The sequence below is a fragment of the Perca fluviatilis genome, chromosome 17 (genome assembly GCF_010015445.1).
Source record: "Perca fluviatilis chromosome 17, GENO_Pfluv_1.0, whole genome shotgun sequence".
Classification (NCBI taxonomy): domain Eukaryota; kingdom Metazoa; phylum Chordata; class Actinopteri; order Perciformes; family Percidae; genus Perca; species Perca fluviatilis.
In genome coordinates, this window is record NC_053128.1 from 9,443,456 (window position 1) to 9,462,839 (window position 19,384).

A 19,384-nucleotide genomic window follows, 5' to 3' on the forward strand; every position below is an offset into this window, starting at 1 on the left:
TCGGTATCGGCCGATACGCAAGTTCAGGTATCCGAATCTGTATCGGGAAGCAAAAAATGGTATCGGGCTATCTCTAGTGTCCTCCAGCTGAATGTAAGTTGCTTTTTAGCCTCTTTTAGCATCTTAAGACACTGGGCCTCATTCACCAACCGTTCTTATGAAGAAATGTGTTCTTAAACCCAACTTACGCACATTTTACGAAGATTCTGACATTCACTAATGTTTTCTTATCTTGGATTTGTTCTTGGCTAAGAACAAAATCTACGATCACTGAAGAGCACTCTTACGCACATTTGAGTGACGACAGTTTCCTCCAAATAACTGGTTACTGCATTTTATTTAATTCTACAGTCGTTGACAATGAAAGTATTTACTGTGATGTATTTTTTTTTTTTGACGTATCTGTACTTTACTTAAGTAGAATCAATAGTGCATACTTTTGACTTTTACTTTGTTACATTTTGCAGCAGTTATCTATACTTTCTACTCCACTACATCGTCAAAACGTCTTCCTGACCATCACAAGTTTGTCTCACCAGTGGAGTTTGGTTGCCATAGATATATAGGGCACCGCCGATCCTTCGTCGGCTTCCAAGCCGGCTCCGGTGCTCCAGAGCCCGGTGTAGTGCCGCTGACCCGCGGTAATACAGCCTCCGGTAAAGTGGAAATGAAAATGTTTGTTTTTTATTATTCCCATTTTTAAATCCTAGTTGTCATCTATTTCTCTCCACAGTGTCGTTTACTTCTCCGCCAGGCTGCGTAAGATGCGTTCATATCTTCTTTATTTGGCTGGACCTCTTCACATCGCCTCCTCATTCCCGCTGCTTCACACACTATTTGCTTACGCTTCCATGGTTATAGAAAATAAAACCATCTTAAAATCAATCCATGAATAAAACCAACCGCATTCCGATTTTAACAACATATTTCCGTTTTATGCTGGTTTGTTTGTGGTAGTGGACATATTACCATTTAAAATGGTAATATGCAAATAAGATTAAGAGAATAACTCATTATGCAAGTACTTTGACTTTTAATATTTAAAATCAGGTACTTTTTACTTTTACTTAAGTAGGGTTGTCATTGTGGCACTTCTACTTTTACTAAAGTAAATATGTCTCTGGTTATTTGTACTTTTACTGAGATTCAGTACACCACTGCAATGTACAAGTCATCTGCGACTCCGACAACCACCTCAGCGATTCCCAGGAGGTGCACAGGAAGTGTCATGTCCTTATATGGGAATCTGCGGGGCGTTTTCTTATGCTAATTAGGAACAACTGGCACGCGCTTTCAGTTACGAAGACGTGGGATTCATCAATCCTAAAAACACAGGTGTGAACAATTCTGCTTTAAGAACACGTCATGAATCCGACGTAGACTTTTCTTAGGGACTTTCTTGAGAACATATTTCAGAGAAAACTTAGGAAGATATTGGTGAATGAGCCCCATTGATTCCACTTATGCTTCAGGTAATCCAGTTGCAGTGATAATTTCAGCAATAAGACAAATGTTAACATAAATATTTGTTTGTGTTGTAAATAAGTTTACTTTTTTTTTTTATTCGATACACATGCTATATGTGGCAGCACAGAACTTTGTTTTGCTTTATTACAGGTATAATTTGTTGTCTACATACGTCATTTAATTCAAGAGTTGTTTAAAAAGGTTAAATATTAAACAAGTGAACTCATTTTGCTCTGAAGAGAGCTTTCCATGTTAAAATATACAAACCCCAATTCCAATGAAGTTGGGACGAAAACAGAATACCATAATTTGCAAATCCTTTTCAACCTATATTCAATTGAATACACTACAAAGACAAGATATTTAATGTTCAAACTGATAAACTTTGTTTGTTTCTTTCAAATATTCACTCATTTTGAATTTGATGCCTGCAACATGTTCCATAAAAGCTGGGACTAGGGCATGTTTACCACTGTGTTACATCACCTTTCCTTTTAACAGCACTCAATAAGCATTTGGGAACTGAGGACACTGATTGGTGTATCTTTTTAGGTGGAATTATTTCCCATTCTGGCTTGATGTACGACTTCAGTTGCTCAACAGTCCTGGGTCTTCTTTGTTGTATTTTGAGCTTCATAATGCGCCCCACATTTTCAGTGGGGGACAGGTCTGGACTGCATGCAGACCAGTCTAGTACCCGCACTCTTTTACTACGAAGCCACGCTGTTGTAGCATGTGCAGAATGTGGCTTAGCATTGTCTTGCTGAAATTAGCAGGGACGTCCCTGAAAAAGACTTTGCTTGGATGGCAGCATATGTTGCTCCAAAACCTGTATGTACATTTCAGCATTAATGGTGCCTTCACAGATGTGCAAGTTACCCATGCTATGGTCACTAACTTTTTTGAGCATTCCTCAACTTTCCCAGTCTTTTGTTGCCCCTGTCCCAGCTTTTTTGGAACGGTTTGCAGGCATCAATTCAAAATGAGTGAATATTTTAAAAATAATATAACAAAACAATAAAGTTTATCAGTTTGAACATGAAATATATTGTCTTTGTAGTGTATTCAATTGAATATAGGTTGAAAAGAATTTGCAAATCATTGTATTCTGTTTTTATTTACATTTTACACAACGTCCCAACTTTACTGGAATTGGGGTTTGTAGTAGTAGAGTCATTTTGGCACAGTCATGTGTATCCTGTAGGTAATCATTAGCTCTCTACAGCAGTGTGTTTAATTGGGTGCTACAGCAGACATATTGTTGTCGGCCAATATTTCCGATTGGTGTATTATGGTTGGTTGATTATGTGAATTCAAACAGTGTTAGATATTGTCTGCTCTGCTAATCAGGGGGATTGACACGGATGAGCCTTGTAAACAAACTGATTGACCAAATCCAACAGTCATTCCTCCAACTAGAACCGATTCAGCCTCCTCATTACTGGCTCTGAGTCACCACATCTACCGCTAAGTAGCTCCTGGAACTCTTTATTTTCTGCCAGCTCTTCTATGCATTGTGTTTCACATCTTCATTTCAGTGTGCGAGCCTGACACTACGTGTGGGTCTGGCAACCTGTCAAGCAACACAATTTAGACTGTGAAATATCAATAAAAATGTTGTTTTTTAATACAGTGTCTGGTTTACACAATTTTTACATATTTAAACCCTGCTTCGGTTATGTTAATGGGTTTCTCTGTCTGTCTTTATTAGGTCAATTTGGTTTTGGATGACGGTCGGTCTCTGGGTCTGATGATCAGGGGGGGTGCAGAATATGCTCTGGGTATTTACATCACCGGAGTGGACCAGGGCTCAGCAGCAGAATGTGGAGGACTCAAGGTATGACTTCAATCTATCTTTCACTTTCTGTCACACACACACACACACACACACACACACACACACACACACACACACACACACACAACCACACACACACACACACACACACACACACACACACTGTCCCACTTTGATCTAACTATCTCTCACTGGTTTCACATGTTAGATTCTAACGTGAAATCTGTGATATTTTAGATAAGCATTGCCATGCTTTGGTCTTTGTAGGTGAGCTTGCAGGGGAATGCACACTATAACTCTCTCATATTTAGCCTGTTATTCTTCCTTTTGGGACGCCTTTTAGCACAATATTCCTCCTGAAAAAAAGGAGGAATATTGGAGACTTGGAGACTGACTCCAAAAGGGAGTCAGTCCCCATAGACCCCCCAAGTTGACATGCCCAACTTTTCAGCAGAACTAAACACAATTACAGCTTGGTACAAAAAAATGGTTTTGTCTCTCTGGCCAAGTAACCATGTTCATGACAACTGTCCATTTTGGGATTAGCCAACGTCAGGCACTGCCAAGATGGCGGTGGCTGGAGCCACTGGGAGCCGTCCACTTTGAGCTTTATTTTGGCTTTTCAGAAACCTATGGGTGACATCATGAAGACTACGGCCATATTTTATACAGTCTATGCTCATCACACAATTTTGGGTGACTAATACACGTATGGTTTATCTAAATATGAGTCCGAAAAATGTGTTTCCAAAGAGTTCAAGATGACCTTTTTGAATGTCTTGTTTTGTCCGACCAAAGGAAAACCAACGCATATTCACATTTGGAACCAGAACAGAACCTGTGAATTTTGGCATTTTTGATAAATCAGTTATCAAAATATCTGTCAGTCACTTTTCTGTCAATCAACAGAATCAATTAACCAAGTCATCGTTTAAGCTCTGTACATTAACAGCCTGAAATACTTCTCCTTTACAACAAATTAATAGCAAGTAATAAGCAGTAAGAAAGGGACTTTTGCTAATTTAGCGTGAATTGTTTTCAGAAAATATTACGTTTTTGTACATACTATAAGTAACTAGTAACTAGTTTGATTTTATTAAAGCGTCTATTCCCTAAGAGGAAAGACATTCCTTTTCACCTGCTGTCCTTACAGGGATGTCAGAGCACAGGGTCAGGTCCAGACTTGTAGGACATTAAAAGTGCAGAAAAGCCATCAGGGATCAGGCTGTGTCAGCACCGGGGCTTGTCTATGATTAGATCTAACCGGTGGGATGTCTTCTGTTGGCTCTGTCTAGAATACAGGCATCTCTACCCAGTGGGGACATTTCCTTTAAAACACTTTTTTTTTCACAGTGACCACATTTATATGCACATTTATCTTTGCACTTATTACGAAAAAGACAATATTCCGACTAAGCTGTTTACATGGCTGATGAAAGTGACTGGTCCACTAATATTCCCGTTTACATGTAGCCGTGCAAAACGGGATCTTTTCAAAGTTTTTCACCGGTGGAGGACTTGTTGGACCGTGCGAACACAGTGTCCCTCCTTCATTCCTTCAACCAGCTTCTTGAAAAGGTCGGCGTTGCGCTGTTGGCACATATCCAAAAACCTGTTGATATCCAAGTCTTTCGTAATGTTTAAAAGTAGCTGTGTTTCTTTTCTTTTGAGCATGCATCAGCAGCCGGACTCACTCGAACTGTTGGCTGCTTGGTTTGTGTACAACAACCATAGTAACACACAGAGCTGTCCAACAGGCCGTAAACTGTTGCAAACTGCGGTAATGCGCTTCATACATGTCCAAAGAATGCTTCTATAACCCAAATAATACCGTCATATCCCACATTGTCTTAATCGGAAAATGCTAGATATGGAATATATCTTAACAGAATATGCTGTTTACATGACCTGAATCAAGTTTGGAATATTGTCATATTCGGAATAATAGTGGAATGTTAATGTGCATGTAAACGTACTCAGTGATATGACAACACAGGAGTTATTCCAATGTGCCACTTACTTTGCTTTAAGAATTCCTGTTTCTTACTTCTCTGTCAAACTGCTATTTCCCTTTTTCTTCACCATATGGGCTGTCAAATGTAATTGCTTCATGGTGTGTGAACAAATTAGAAAGTAACATATGCTGTTTGTTGATCACAATATGCTGTGACTACATGTCCTATAAGTTGGGCATCAAGTAGGCCTGCACGATTCGGGGAAAAATATGAATCACGATTTTTTTAGCTTAGAATTGATATCACGATTCTCTGTCACGTTTTTTTTCTCACTGAACCATGACAAAACAAAACTAATTGGCAGTACCAAACATAGATTTATTTTGGCACCTATAGCACATTGCGCATCACCACAAGCCTGTAAACATAGAGGCTTCAGTAAATAAAGAAAATAAAGTACATACTGGCCATTTAAGTACAGTAGGCTACCAAAAATAGTGACATATAACACATTGAACTAAATATGGCCCAGATACAGGCTTAATCTGAACTCCTTGATCATGTCTTTACATAATGAAAACATGCATTCAATAAATTAATCGAAGTCATTTAAAAGTTAAATCGTGAATCGAGATCGCGATTTCTTTTTTTTTTAACGATTTATCGTGCAGGCCAAGCATCAAGTCCTGAAAATTAAACAATGTAGTGAAATTTTAAATGTTAAAGATTTTTACCATTTGAACTAAATACTGGTTATTGGAGGGGAGACAGTGATAAATAAATGAATGATTTTTAAAACATCCGTAACTGGCCGGGCACTCAGAGAGCGCAGACCTCCGCCAAGGCATGCCCTGTCCGACAATGTTGATGCAGTGTGAATTTTCCCAGTCAGGAAATCCTGAGAATTTTTCTAATTATTCCGACTCCTTGATTCCTTGGTGAAGCTTATGAGCTGGGGAGATATGTTGGCGTTTGAGGTCTTTTAATTACAGAGTGTATCGTTTAAAAACAACACATTTCAATGTCCTCCAGATCTTTTGCTGCTGGTTGTTACCACTATAAGGACTTAAGCAAAGAGAACAGATGCCATTTTCAGTTTCACAAACATATGATGCCTCGCAGGGCGCTGGAGGACGGTCGGAGTTTAGTGTGTTGAGAGAAACTCAACCTATATGATACGGCAGTCATACTTACTGCTGGTTGACATTTTGTGGTTTTTGCATTAATTCGAATGGCCAGGATCATTTATTAACAACATATTGCACCAATGTCAGAATGTTTTACAAGGTAGGAAACTTTAGAGAGAGAATTCAGCCACTTCATACAGGAGACTAGCGTATATAACGCAGATCTACAGATGCATATTCAACCCGCGTTGGACTCGTTCATATGAGTCAGCCGTCCAAGTTAATAGAGACTCCAGTCTGCAGTGAAGTTCATAAAAAATCCCTGATAAACCAGAGAATTGTAGAGTTACATTAGGCTTCATGATCAAAGACATTTTTTGTATCACATCTCCACTGTCCATTTTCGCACTTCCCATTCTCTCTCTTTCTGTCAGTCTCTTTCGGTCTCTTTCGGTCTCTCTCGGTCTCTTCGGTCTCTCTCGGTCTCTCTCTCTCTCTCTCTCTCTCTCATCCTATTGTGCAAATGGCCTATAAGTGCAGCAGCAGTAATTGCAGTTACCTCATTGACTTTATACTGACTCTCTGTGGGTCTGACACATCGAATGTATAGTTGCTTGTTTTAAAAAAAAAATATGCAGGACAGATGTACCATACCAGACATAAACTGGGTACACATTACTCTATTTATTTTCAGGTAGTAAAGTATCCATCCTTAAAGTGCACGGCCTTGGTTCGTTTTGCTTACAGATGTGTGTTTGTCACGGTGACATGGCAACAGAAGGAGAGCGAGAATGGACGTCTACTCCCCTGAGCCCTTCATCTCACGCCTGTTAGTGATCGGCTTGTCAACCAGCCAATTACAGAGACACCTATTAGCGAGCCCACACAGGCGCACACACTCAGCATAGCAACTTGATGTGGAGTGCTGTTAGCAACGAGAAAGGCTTCTTATTAAAAAGAAAAGAAAAGGAAAGACAGAAGGTGGAAAAGGCTTTAATATCCTGTGATATTCTTTATTTTTTTAGGTCTCTGCTTCCCCCCCTCCCTCAAGTTCTTTATTTCATATGTATGAACTACTTAACGTTGCCTCTTGTGCTGTGGTATGCATTTTGAGGCATGTGTTTTGGAGTTTTCAGAGCTCAAATAGCTTTTCATTTTTGTGTCCCACTTTTCCATTCTCTCTGTTTTGGTGGCTGACAGCTTAGTATTTGAAGTGGGATTTTGTCATTTGGACATACTGGAATCAATGCAAGGCAGGAGAGCTTCCAGTTCAAAGAAACACATTTGTACTTGGGTCCAGGGTTCAGTGTAAGAAACATTTTCCTGCCTGTTGCAATGTGTTTCAGCCCTTTTCGTTGGTTTAGAGTGATGCTCCAGTTGACATCTGGCTTTACCTGCAGGGCCAAATGGCTCGACAGAGTGAGGGGGAGGTCGAGGAAGAGAGCGAGATAGCACAGCCATGAAATCTCCCACATTCAGGCACAGTTTGCAGTGTGTGCGTGCGCACATGCTCACTCAGGTAGCCAGGAAATGGGTGAGGCACACAAATACTAAACCTAGGGTAATGGTATTTAAAACTCAGAGCTGAGCAGGTCATCCCGCAGAATAAATCAAATCCCCCTAAGAGCTTATTATTCAATACCACCCTCCCTGTTGACATCAACAGCACGGTCACTGGTGTTCCTGGCATTGTTAGTGTCCAAGGCAAGATCATGAAAATATGTCCTGTAAACATGAGAAAACTAGTGCAGTGCCTGTTGAAACCGTGCCTGTTTGGAACGGGCCGATGGCTTGGCTTCCGGTTTTACTGCTTGCAGCTCCCTCCCAACAGCTCATCCAAACCCTTTCACACTCGACACAGCGCTTCCTTAGGTCCTGAGCAATACACCTGCCATAACATAGTGGCATCACATACCCAAGTCACGGCCAGTTACGGTGAGTAACACCAGTGAAATACACACTCGTGTACTCATTCGCGGGAAAAAAAACACCCAGAGTAGACTTGACCATTAGGCAAGGTAGGCAACTGCGAGAGAGAGAGCGAGCCTGTAGTGCAGTGTTTTGTGCGGTCAATAGGCTAGAATACATCCATGATTTTGTGTTATCTAAAAGATTTTCAATAAAAACAATGGTTCGTATTTGCTCATGTCTCTATGACAGGCCTGTTGATTAGAGGGGGAAATCCTCTGACGTGGTAACACAGCGTCGTGTCCGAGGCGTATCACTGGACACATCATCCAGACCACAGATATCTGGCAGCAACAGGTCCCGCTCCTGACATCTTATTTGAGCATATAGGGGCACAGCACCCACGGGAGCACCACCAATATCCCCAGCCTCGCAGCCCTCCAGCCGCTGCTTCACCCTCCTCCGTCTGCTGCCTCTCTCGGACAAGAATATTGCGGTTATGATGAGGCTTATCCCGTTTTTGATCATATTCGGTATATGATGTTTAGAGTGTATCTCTCTCTCTCTCTCTCTCTCTCTTTGTCTTTCTGATGAAGATTTGGAGTTGGTATCAAAAGGCCCTGATTAAATCAAACACAATGTTCTCTTTTTCAGCATCTTTGTACCTGGAAAAGCATTACTGGCATTCACAAGGACATCTGGGGGGCATTGCACAAAAGTAGAATTTATAAATCCAGGATAACCGATAAAGCGAGGCTTGACCTAGTTCAATCTGTGCATCCTGGCTCGGTGCGTTTCACGAAGGCAGAGCCAGGCTGAGGAGGAGCGACTAGGTCGAGCCAGGCTGAAGTCATTTGGATAGATGCGCGTTCACGGCTTTCCTTAACCGACCGCGAGGTCGATCACAGATTTACTGATGCTAAAATGGAGAATACGCATTGTTCATACTTTACACAGCGTGTGCAGGAGCTTCTTATGGAAGTATGATAATGTGAAACACATTATTTGTAAAAAAGAAACACGGCTATGAAGGTAAATATGGTGCAAAACGTGAGAGCTTGTAGAATACAATGTGAGAACTTGCAGAACAAAAAAATTTAACTTGTATGTTAAAATTTGCACTTGTAAAATAAAAATTTGCACTTGTAAAATAAAAATTTGCACTTGTAAAATAAAAATTTGCACTTGTAAAATAAAAATGTGCACTTGTAAAATAAAAATTTGCACTTGTAAAATAAAAATTTGCACTTGTAAAAATTATTCACATTTGAAGTCACAAAAGAAAAAAAACATGAGAGCTTGTAAAAAAATCTGAACTTGTAAATTGAAATTTGCACTTGTAGAAAAATATTCACAAATGTGTAGAATGATATTTGCATGAACACAATGACAGCTGCAAACTTGTAATGCAACATTTACTCATGTACTTTTTTTTACTCGGGTTGATTTTCCATCACAACCACAACTCAGTGATTACAACCTCTCCGAATCTGTCACTGTATGCGCGCTCTCGCATCACAAAGAAGCGAATCTGCCCCGACTTTTGCAACACTTGTTGCGATACATTTGGTGCAAAACTAATTTGTACCTGTGGACTTAGGCTGTGGAGCTCTGATCCAACAGAACGGGAAAGCAGGGTTTCTATCGCCAGATGAGGGACAACTCTGTCCGGCTTATTTAGCTATGTCGCATGGAAGCCTGGTTGAATAGCAAGCTAGCGTTAGCTAACTAACCAACCAGCCTGATTCTAAATAAATACCTTTTAATTATCTTAACACTTTTTAACAGTCAAACTGGAAACACTAGCGGTGAGCTCCAGGTCCTGCAGACGGACCGTCACCAGCGGGTATCGACCGCGAGCAACATCGCTATTATTGCCAGAAAGCTTCGCTGCCGACCTCGACCTGCGGTCGGACTCCAGCGGGACACAAAAGAGCCCCGCACCCGGTAGCATCGGCACATCCCCGGCCATGACCACAGCTTGCTTTGCTGATGTTGTGCCTCACTGCCAATCATTGCACCCGCAGGCAGCAACAATAGCTTCTGCAGAATTACATCCACCTCGCGGGCCGCAGACAATTATTTTTTGCCGAATAATGCGTCATCTCTTAACCCTCGTTGCTGCCGAGATTTGCACCCAGGTAGCAAGGAAATGATAGTCTGATAAAACATTGATGTCTCTAAACGTTGTAAAATTATAATCATCATTGATGAACATGACAAAGGAATGTATATAGCCTACATTTTAATTAAACAGTAGCTACTTTGCGCTTATAAAATCATTATTTCCCCTTATGGATGGAAGTCTTGGCAGGGATGCAGAACTTAGCACGTGTTACCCGCTGATGACGGTCCGTCTGCGGCTGCAGGACCTGGAGCTCACCGCCAGTGTTTCAGTTTGACTGTTAAAGTGTTTAGATAACTTAAAAGGTATTTATTTAGAAGCTGGTTAGTTAGCTAACGCTAGCTTGCTATTCCACCAACACTAGCGGTGAGCTGCTACCGGGTGCGGGGCTCTCCGTGTCCGCTGGAGCTCCGACTGCAGGTCGGGTCGGCAGCGAGCTTTCTGGCAATAATAGCGATGTTGCTCCCGCTGGCGACAACCCGCTGGTGACGGTCCGTCTGCAGGACCTGGAGCTCACCGCCAGTGTTTCAGTTTGACTGTTAAAAAGTGTTAAGATAATTAAAAGGTATTTATTTAGAATCAGGCTGGTTGGTTAGTTAGCTAAGACTAGCTTGCTATTCAACCAGGCTTCTAGCGACATGCTAAATAAGCCGGACAGAGTTTGTCCCTCATCTGGCGATAGAAACCCTGCTTTCCCCGTTCTGTTGGATCAGAGGCTCCACGGCCCAAGTCCACAGGTACAAATTAGTTTTTGCAACAAGTATGTTACACAAAAAGAATCGGCGGCAGATTGCTTTTGTGATCGTGACAATGACGGATACAAAGAGGTTGTAATCACTGAGTTGTTATTGTGATGGAAAATCAACCTGAGTAAAAAAAAAAAAGACGTAAATGTTGCATTACAAGTTTGCAGCGTATTGTGTTCATGCAAATATCAATCTACATATTTGTGAATATTTTTTCTACAAGTGCAAATTTCAATTTACAAGTTCAATTTTTTTACAAGCTCTCATGTTTTTTTTTTTTTTTTTAATGTGAATAATTTTTACAAATAAAATTTTTATTTTACAAGTGATTTCTGAACAATTTTTATTTTACAAGTGCACATTTTATTATACATATTACCGACTTATTTTGAAATTTTATTACATCTGAAATTTTACAAATTACATTAATCATATAAATAAAATTTTTGTTCTGCAAGTTCTCACATTGTATTCTACAAGCTCTCACGTTTTGCACCATATTTACCTTCATACACGGCCGCTGTAATGAAACGGCGAGAGAAAGCGAAGCAGACGATCACGGACCGACTGAATGCCTAAGTAGCCTAAAAATAGCAGCGGTGGGCATCTCTTGGCACCTCACGATTCGATTCCTATTCAGAGGCCAACGATTCGATTCTAAACCGATTATCGAGGCATCTCGATGCAACAATTTTTTTTATGTACATTTCCATGTGTGATTTAAAAAAAATATACATATACATCTGAGTTTGCTACTCAGAGTTTGCTAATCACTTCCTAGACAAAGCAGCTAGACAAAGCTGAGATTTTGACATATTTGTCACACACAAGTTTTAATGAAACGTTTTGTCTACTGAGGTTTTTGTTTTGTAGTCGTTCCATGCTTAAGCCTTAAACATGCTTGTGGAAGTCCCCTTCTCTCCCAGTATTCTTCCATGTCAAAGGCTCAGTCATGTTTAAAGGTGGACAATTGGCTTCTTAGAACATGAAACATGAGGTGGTCAGATGTAATGTGATGAAGTAGATGAACAGCCCATATGTGTTTTGCCTAATTATTTTATGTATGTCTTATTAGATCATGTATATACAAAAAAAAAGTTTTCCTTTTGGTCATTTTTGTGTGTTTTTTTTCTGCACTCTTGCCTAAACTCTAAGTTGTTGTCCATTATCCCATCCTCTTTCAGTCACTCTGTTTTCTGATTTGTACTTTTAAATAAAAATCAACACATTTTATTTCTTCTTCTCAGAATCGAGCATCGAATCGTTCTAGAGAGAATTGATTATTTTTCCCACCCCAAAAAAATTATACATTTACTGACCACTGCTCTGAACTGAAACCCTCACAATCATACCATTCAAGGAGTTAGGCTAATTATTTGCACAAATGAGCTGTTGTACTCTTTTCCTTTTAAAAGTGAGCAGAAGACAGCCTAATGTTAATCAGGAAATTTACCATGAAGATCATTTACAACCACTAATCCACAATGCTAGAATAGGCTTTTCTCTTTTTTCTCTCTCTCACACTCACATATCACTTTTTTTTTTTTTTTTTCTCTTTTTTTTTTCACCTTGCTCTGTCTCCCCTCTCTCTCCTATGGGCTAAAATATAAATTACCTAAGTAACATTTATTTCCACTCCTCGCTTTTCAGACAAAGTGTACAGCACTTCATTAGTGGAAATAATTAGACTAACTCCTTGAATGGTTTCATTTAAGAGCAGTAAATGTATATTTTTAGATATCATTCAGTCGGTCTGCTTCTGCCACGCCTTTTCTCACTGTTTTTCTTTTTTACAGAGGCCGAGATTCCTTCTTTGCATATGATATACTTTGCTTCCTCGTATGTATGGACATAGAAAAGACACTGAAGAAATTAGACTCTGAAATCTAGAAACTATAAAGATAATTAAGTGATAAATATAATGCACACTGTAAACATGACTGTAACACAGCGTATTTATCAGTTATTTCCCCCCAGCAAAATATAAGGTCAAAAACCATTGTGGTGTCCTCTGTTGTTTCATGAATGTACAGTATGTACAGTAGCCTACAACACTAGATAGGGACTGGTCCAGTTAACTAAGACTATAATTAGGGAGGATTGTACAATCATAAAAACCTATAAAAAACAATAAAGCTCTTCTGTGTTTTCTTTTAAAGCTACATTGTGTAAGGATTTCTCCCATCTAGCAGTGAAATTGTATATGACAACCAACTGGCTATTACTTTCTAGCCCCTCCCATTCCCGGCGTTATAACTCCTACGGTGGCCGTATTATTCCAAGAAGTACGACTTTGTCCGTGAGTGTTCCTTCCGGTGTAATAAAAGAATAATAGTTTTACATTATTTTGGTACCATTTCATTGCTAACATCAGCTATCAGGTTCCCAAACATGTGCAAGCTAATGTTAGCAAAGTATCAGTGCTATCGTTATTCTGTATGTTGTACAGATAGATTAATAGTGTAAGGCAATGTTTACAGCATAGGAGAGAAGCAACGGAGGTTTGTGTTTTTAATGTATTTCTCTGAGCAGTATGAACAATGTCCATGAAACCGAATTTAGCTCTTAGTATCTTCATCGTTTACACGCAGCTGTTCTAGCTGTAGCTAGTCTGTGTTACAGCTCCATTACGTGAGTCGTCTGCCAGGGAAATCATGACACACATGATTACGTTTATGTTACAAGGTAGACAATCCTTTTTCGTCATTGACGCGAGGAAAAGTATCCTTAGACGTCGTTCTAGCGTTATGCACAACCCTGCTATAGTTGGCTAAGCAACTACAAAACTTTGAATTTACACAAATTGGCAGAATTACCTGTCGAAAAGAAAGCAGGCAACTTCGGCGTCCCGTTTAAAATCCTTGCTCCTTATGATCCCTTTCCATCTGGGAAAAGCCACCCCAATATTACATTTGGTCTTGTTTCTTTGCCTGTCGCATTGTCGTTTTGATTCTCTTTTTAACTTCCATGGCGACTTCGTTACATGTCCTAGAGAATAGGCGCAATCCTCCATTTTCAACAGGCTTTCAAATCTGCCGGCAGTCACAGAGTAATCTTCTCCTCCTCCCTGGCATTCGTCACGGTGCCACTGAGTGTAAAAGCGCAAAACGCGGAGGTATGTCCCTCTTTGGCTAATGTATTTTAAAGATGGAGGCGCTACATGGTAGAATAGAATACATACGAGCGAGTCGCTGGTATGTATTCTGAATGATTCTGAATGATTCTACGCGTACGAGAATACTTGGATTAGTTGGTGGAAGTAATTACACATGAATGAGCACATATTTGTGAAAGAACAAAGGGGTTTTTGCTATGAATCAACTAAAAAAATTACACAATGGAGCTCTTTAAATGGAACATTGAGGTGAACCCCTAAGGATAATTCCATTTTTTTCTCTGTAATTTGCACACAAACTGAAGTGTTTAAAGCCTCTGTAAGTTTGTTGTTGGCAGCATCGATTTTGGCCTTATCAGTGGATATGTGTCTGATGCGCATGTGATAATTAGTTTTGTTTTTGTTTATTTATGTGTAAATAATACACAATTGGAAAACCTGGGTCTGCATAGCTTATTTGTAACATTTCTATAATATAACGTAAAAAGAAGCTGTAAGGGCATGCAATGATGTTTTAGTCTTGAGATGAAGCAGTTTGCCTTGTTACTGAAATAGTTAATGGGGAATGTGGAGATCAAGACAACAGCTTACCCAGCTGTGTTGTAAAATAAAAACTATACTTTTAGATTCACATTCAAATGATGTTAATGTTGATTTATTCATGCCTTGTTGTCAGTGTTTCCATATTTAACATTTGGATGATGAGCCTCCCGCTGTCTCCAGAGACCAGGGTTCAACTCTCAGCAGGGAGGCAAGCTGCACTGCTCTCAGATCAGACACATCCTCTCCTAAACGACATCACGTTTCGTGTAACGGTGATCGATGATGTTTGATCATCTTAAATTGTGTGTACAGAAAGATCCCTGCCCGGTCATGCCTGCGTAAAGCTGTCTTTAACAACTTCCTCAATGTCAGCCTAAGGCCGGCTACACACTGGCTGCGTGGCGTGGGCGTGGGCGTGGCCTTTCTGTTGCGTGTCACCTGCGTGGCGGCTGTGTGGATTTTTCTATGTCCTTACACACCAGAAACGTGTCTGCTGCTGCTAGCCTTGTCTGTACACATGTATGTTTCCCATTGATGAAAATCTAATACCATGTTAAACATAAATATATACTGATTTGATTACAGCAAAGACAACGTCGGCAGTATTGACGGCAAAATAGGCTACAGAAATATTTTGTTCTGTATTGACTGGTGATAGGTGCAATATTAGAAAATCAATTTTTGTACATTTTTATCAAAACCTAGAGACTTTCAAACATCAACATGTCATTTATTAATATGTATTCGTGTCTAAATGACATATAAACATCTTTTCCTATTCTATTTTGCCTGGAAACGCGAAACACGCTTGTGTGTTGCGTGAAAAATATGCATCCGTTCTATTTCTAGCAGGCACGCGTTTTCAGCGCGGCTCGAGCCACGCCTGAGACGTGCGTGTGACCCAGGCAGCGTGTAAGCTCTAACCTGTTAACATGGGAGCCGCGACGCAGCCAGTGTGTAGCCGGCCTAATGCTGCAGCACCAAAGCCTGGTCGAGCCTGCACACTCACAAGAGTTTGCACATGGGAGAAGTTAACCTTCAGGGCTCTCTGCTAGGAAGCCTTTTCTGCCAGAAATCTTCTTAGGTTTAGGCAACAAAACGACTTGGTTAGGTTAAGGCACACGTGTCAAACTCAAGGCCCGCGGGCCAAATCCGGCCCCTCGCATGTTTTGATCCGGCCCGCATATCAATTTAGGTTCACAATAGATTTTGGCCCGCCTAGGTTGTGCGCAGAAACAAAACAGACGGGAAACTCTTTTCAAACTATTATTACAAATTATGCGACACTCAAAGCAGAATTTGGCAGATTTGCCGACTTTTAGATTCAAGAATTCCCACAGAAGCAGAGAGAATTATCATATTTAGCCTGTGAACAGGTTGCTGTAAAAAAATTATAATTTTTTTGCTTGATTTGCAAAACTCTGATGGCTAAGGAACTTTTTTTTAGGGCTTTATGTTGACATAACTGTAAGTGAGAAAGGTATATGAGACATGCAATAATACAGTCAAATATATTTGACTTAGATTAAATAAAAGCATGGCAAACTCTACATGTCTGGCCCCTGATGTGATTCTTATTTCCAAGTGTGGCCCTTAGTGAAGTTGAGTTTGACACCCCTGGGTTAAGGAAATGATCGTGGTTTGGGTGTAAATAGACCCTTTCTGACAAAAAGCCTTGAAGAGTTGTCTAGAGGGATGAATAAGAGTGTCAAAAGTAGATTTTATATCTTGTCAATATAAATATCCTCATAGTAAGAGTGTATCATTTTAGACCTTTATTGAGAGTTTTTAGCACAGCGAATAAGGACTTTCAGAATAAGGTGTCGTACTTCATCAGGCGCATGGATGTCTGGACATAATCTATAAAAACTGATACCATAAAAAAATAAATAGTTTTTTTACTATGGTCTGACATTTGAGAGACTAAACAATTAATTTAAAACCTAATTAATGAAATCAATTAGAAGTTGTAGCCTTAATGAAAACCCCCATCTGTGGGTCCCACTTCATAGAAATCCATTCTCTGGAGTGTAATTTTGTTTCCGAGTATGACTCACCCTGAACTTTTCTAACTGAGCTTGATGAGTGGGAGGACTGTCAGATTCTGCAAACCCTGTAGTCATGTACCTGTATGTGCTGTTAAACTCGTCTTTGACCATAAGACATTTTATTCCAAAGCTTGGCCTTGTACAGTTAGACATCTTATGGTTATGCAACGCAACGTTTGTGAAACAACAAATTATGTAGAGGCAGGCACACAGGTAGCTGTTGCTATTACCCTCACTTAGCTTAGCTTCATTGGTGTGTGATAAAGTGGGCTTGTGTTAAGTTTTTATTGATGTAATGATGAAAGTGAGTATATTAGCATTGTCAACTATGTATCTGCATTTTTCCTCTATTCTTGTGGCATTTCCATGTTGTCTGACTGGTACTTGAAGGGGTCATATGACCTTCATTTTGCCTTTCTGTTTTAGTGGACTTGGTAGTCTTTTAAATACATTTTTAAAACACTGAGTGAAAAGATTTTTTTGTGAAGAGTATGTCATTTAAGGTGAAGAATACATTTGTCAAAATACAATTTAAATCAAATTAGGATTGGAAATGATTTAGGAATGAATAACTGTGATACAGAAAAATGGAAGAAAAGAAATCCATTAAGGAGGTATTTGTTAGTATGAAACAGAAGGATGGACATCTCAAACTAAACCTTTCCTTGGCTGCAGCAGAACCTGTGACTGGCATACAAATCTCTGTCCTGTGGACGGTGTTTGGTGTTTTAAGCCCCCAACGTTCCAGGCAGTGCTGCCTGGAAGGCACTAGGATTAGGCAATGGTTAGGGTTAAGGTTAGGGTTAGGTGCCTTGAAGTCGACGGTCGCAGCCCTGCCTTGAAGTCGATGTTGGGCGCAGGCTGACAGTCACTATAATATAATACTGATGTCATGAGAAAAAATATCACTCACTGTTGAGTTGCTACAAAACTTATCTTAAGTTAGTACATGAAAAATAAAGCGATTGTACAGTAAGTTACTAAACTGTATCCATATGTTCAGACAGATATGATAGGAGTATTATAGGAATATTACACACGGCTTAAAGTGACAAACTGTGAAATAGTGTTCCAATCTTTTATCATTAAGCATGCATACTTTTTTAAATTTCTATTTGTAATAGGCTGATTAATCTGTCAGCCCTATTAATGCCCTTTTTTAATAATCGGCATCAGCCGATGCCTGCTCTCACAAGGCCGATTAACAGTGAATGTCTGCAGACAGTCTTGTCAGTGTGGCTGCTGTAGAATTTTTAGTGCTATAATTAAGCACAATACAGACAATAACAGTGTTATGTAAATGTTCATTTAAGCTGAGAAATGTTTGTCTCATTTCTTATTATTTTTAAATTGTTGTATATTATCAGATGCAAAAAAACGACATCAGCGTGATATCGGCATTATATATCGGCCGTCGGCCGCGCTGCTCTCTAAATATTAGCATCAACGTCCGCCATCGAAAAACCACTAATTTTTATACTGTGTTTATGAACAATATTACTGACTATACCAATCAGCGCCCACTTACAAAGCTCCACCCCCTCCTGTCAGTAGGGCGTGTACCGTCCCTGTTAGTATTTTAACCTGATTCCTCTTTGCTAGGGAATAAATACATGGGATGTATTTTACTTTAGTATAGAGCACTTTTTCTATTCTAACTTAACTTGTTTTCTAATCACAAAAAGAGCCATGTAGCCGACTCTGCATTTCAATGCCCTTTGTGTGATAAATCGCATGGATTCATAAACATCCCCAGGGCACAGCCTCATGCTGGCTAAAGACATCTCTGATTGTTTACCTCATCACCGTCCACAAAGCCGGCGCTTACGCTTCAGCTGCTCCTTACCCGGCAGCAAACTGCCTTCCCTGGCTGTGTCTGTACGTTGGTTTTCATCTGGCTAGTATGACTATGATGGATGGCTTATATCACTCCCAGGGCTTTATAATCATCACCGCACCAAGATGTCACTTCCTCGCCCTTCAGTTTTGGAGAAAATGAAAGCTTGGCTGTGTAAATGTTACCGCATAGCCTCACTTTCCTGCCGCCTCCTCTTTTGACGGGATGCTTCATACAAACTTTTTGTTGTTAAATTGTGTGTTGCATTGATGTGGCTCTGCAGCGAGAAGGGACAGTCATAACAGCGATCAGAAAAATTGACAAAATTAAGGCCAACGTGCAAGTGTGTTAAATGCATTTGGATATACAGTATGTGTTTAAGTTTGGATGATTCCAGGAAAGACTTTGTCTAGAGGCAAAAGTCCCCCATATCAACACCTCAGCCCTCTCACTGCAGTCTAACGCAGGAGAAAGGTCAGTCCTGCCCTTCTGTTGACATCTGCCTGGTTGGGTTGAATTTAATTAAAGCCAAGGGGAAAAGGTCATACCTACTGTGATGTCAACACATGAAGGTAACTAGAGAGGCAACTGGACACATTTTAAATTCTGTAATAATGCGTTGGAAGTTCACCAAGCATTTGGTAAACACATAATTGAAGTTTCAAATTTGAATAAATGTGTTCAGCCTCACTTACTTTATTCTGTTTTACTCAAA

General features: G+C 40.0%; 1 protein-coding gene across 4 annotated transcripts in view; it reads left to right on the plus strand.

Moving 5' to 3' along the window:
* whrna (whirlin a) overlaps positions 1 to 19,384 on the plus strand; it is a 238,382-nt gene that overhangs the window by 129,510 nt on the left and 89,488 nt on the right. For all 4 annotated transcript variants that reach the window (XM_039779822.1, XM_039779825.1, XM_039779824.1 and 1 more), the window contains exon 3: positions 3,179 to 3,304. In XM_039779822.1, the coding sequence (XP_039635756.1) occupies positions 3,179 to 3,304 (126 nt within the window). The remainder of the gene's footprint in view (positions 1 to 3,178; positions 3,305 to 19,384) is intronic.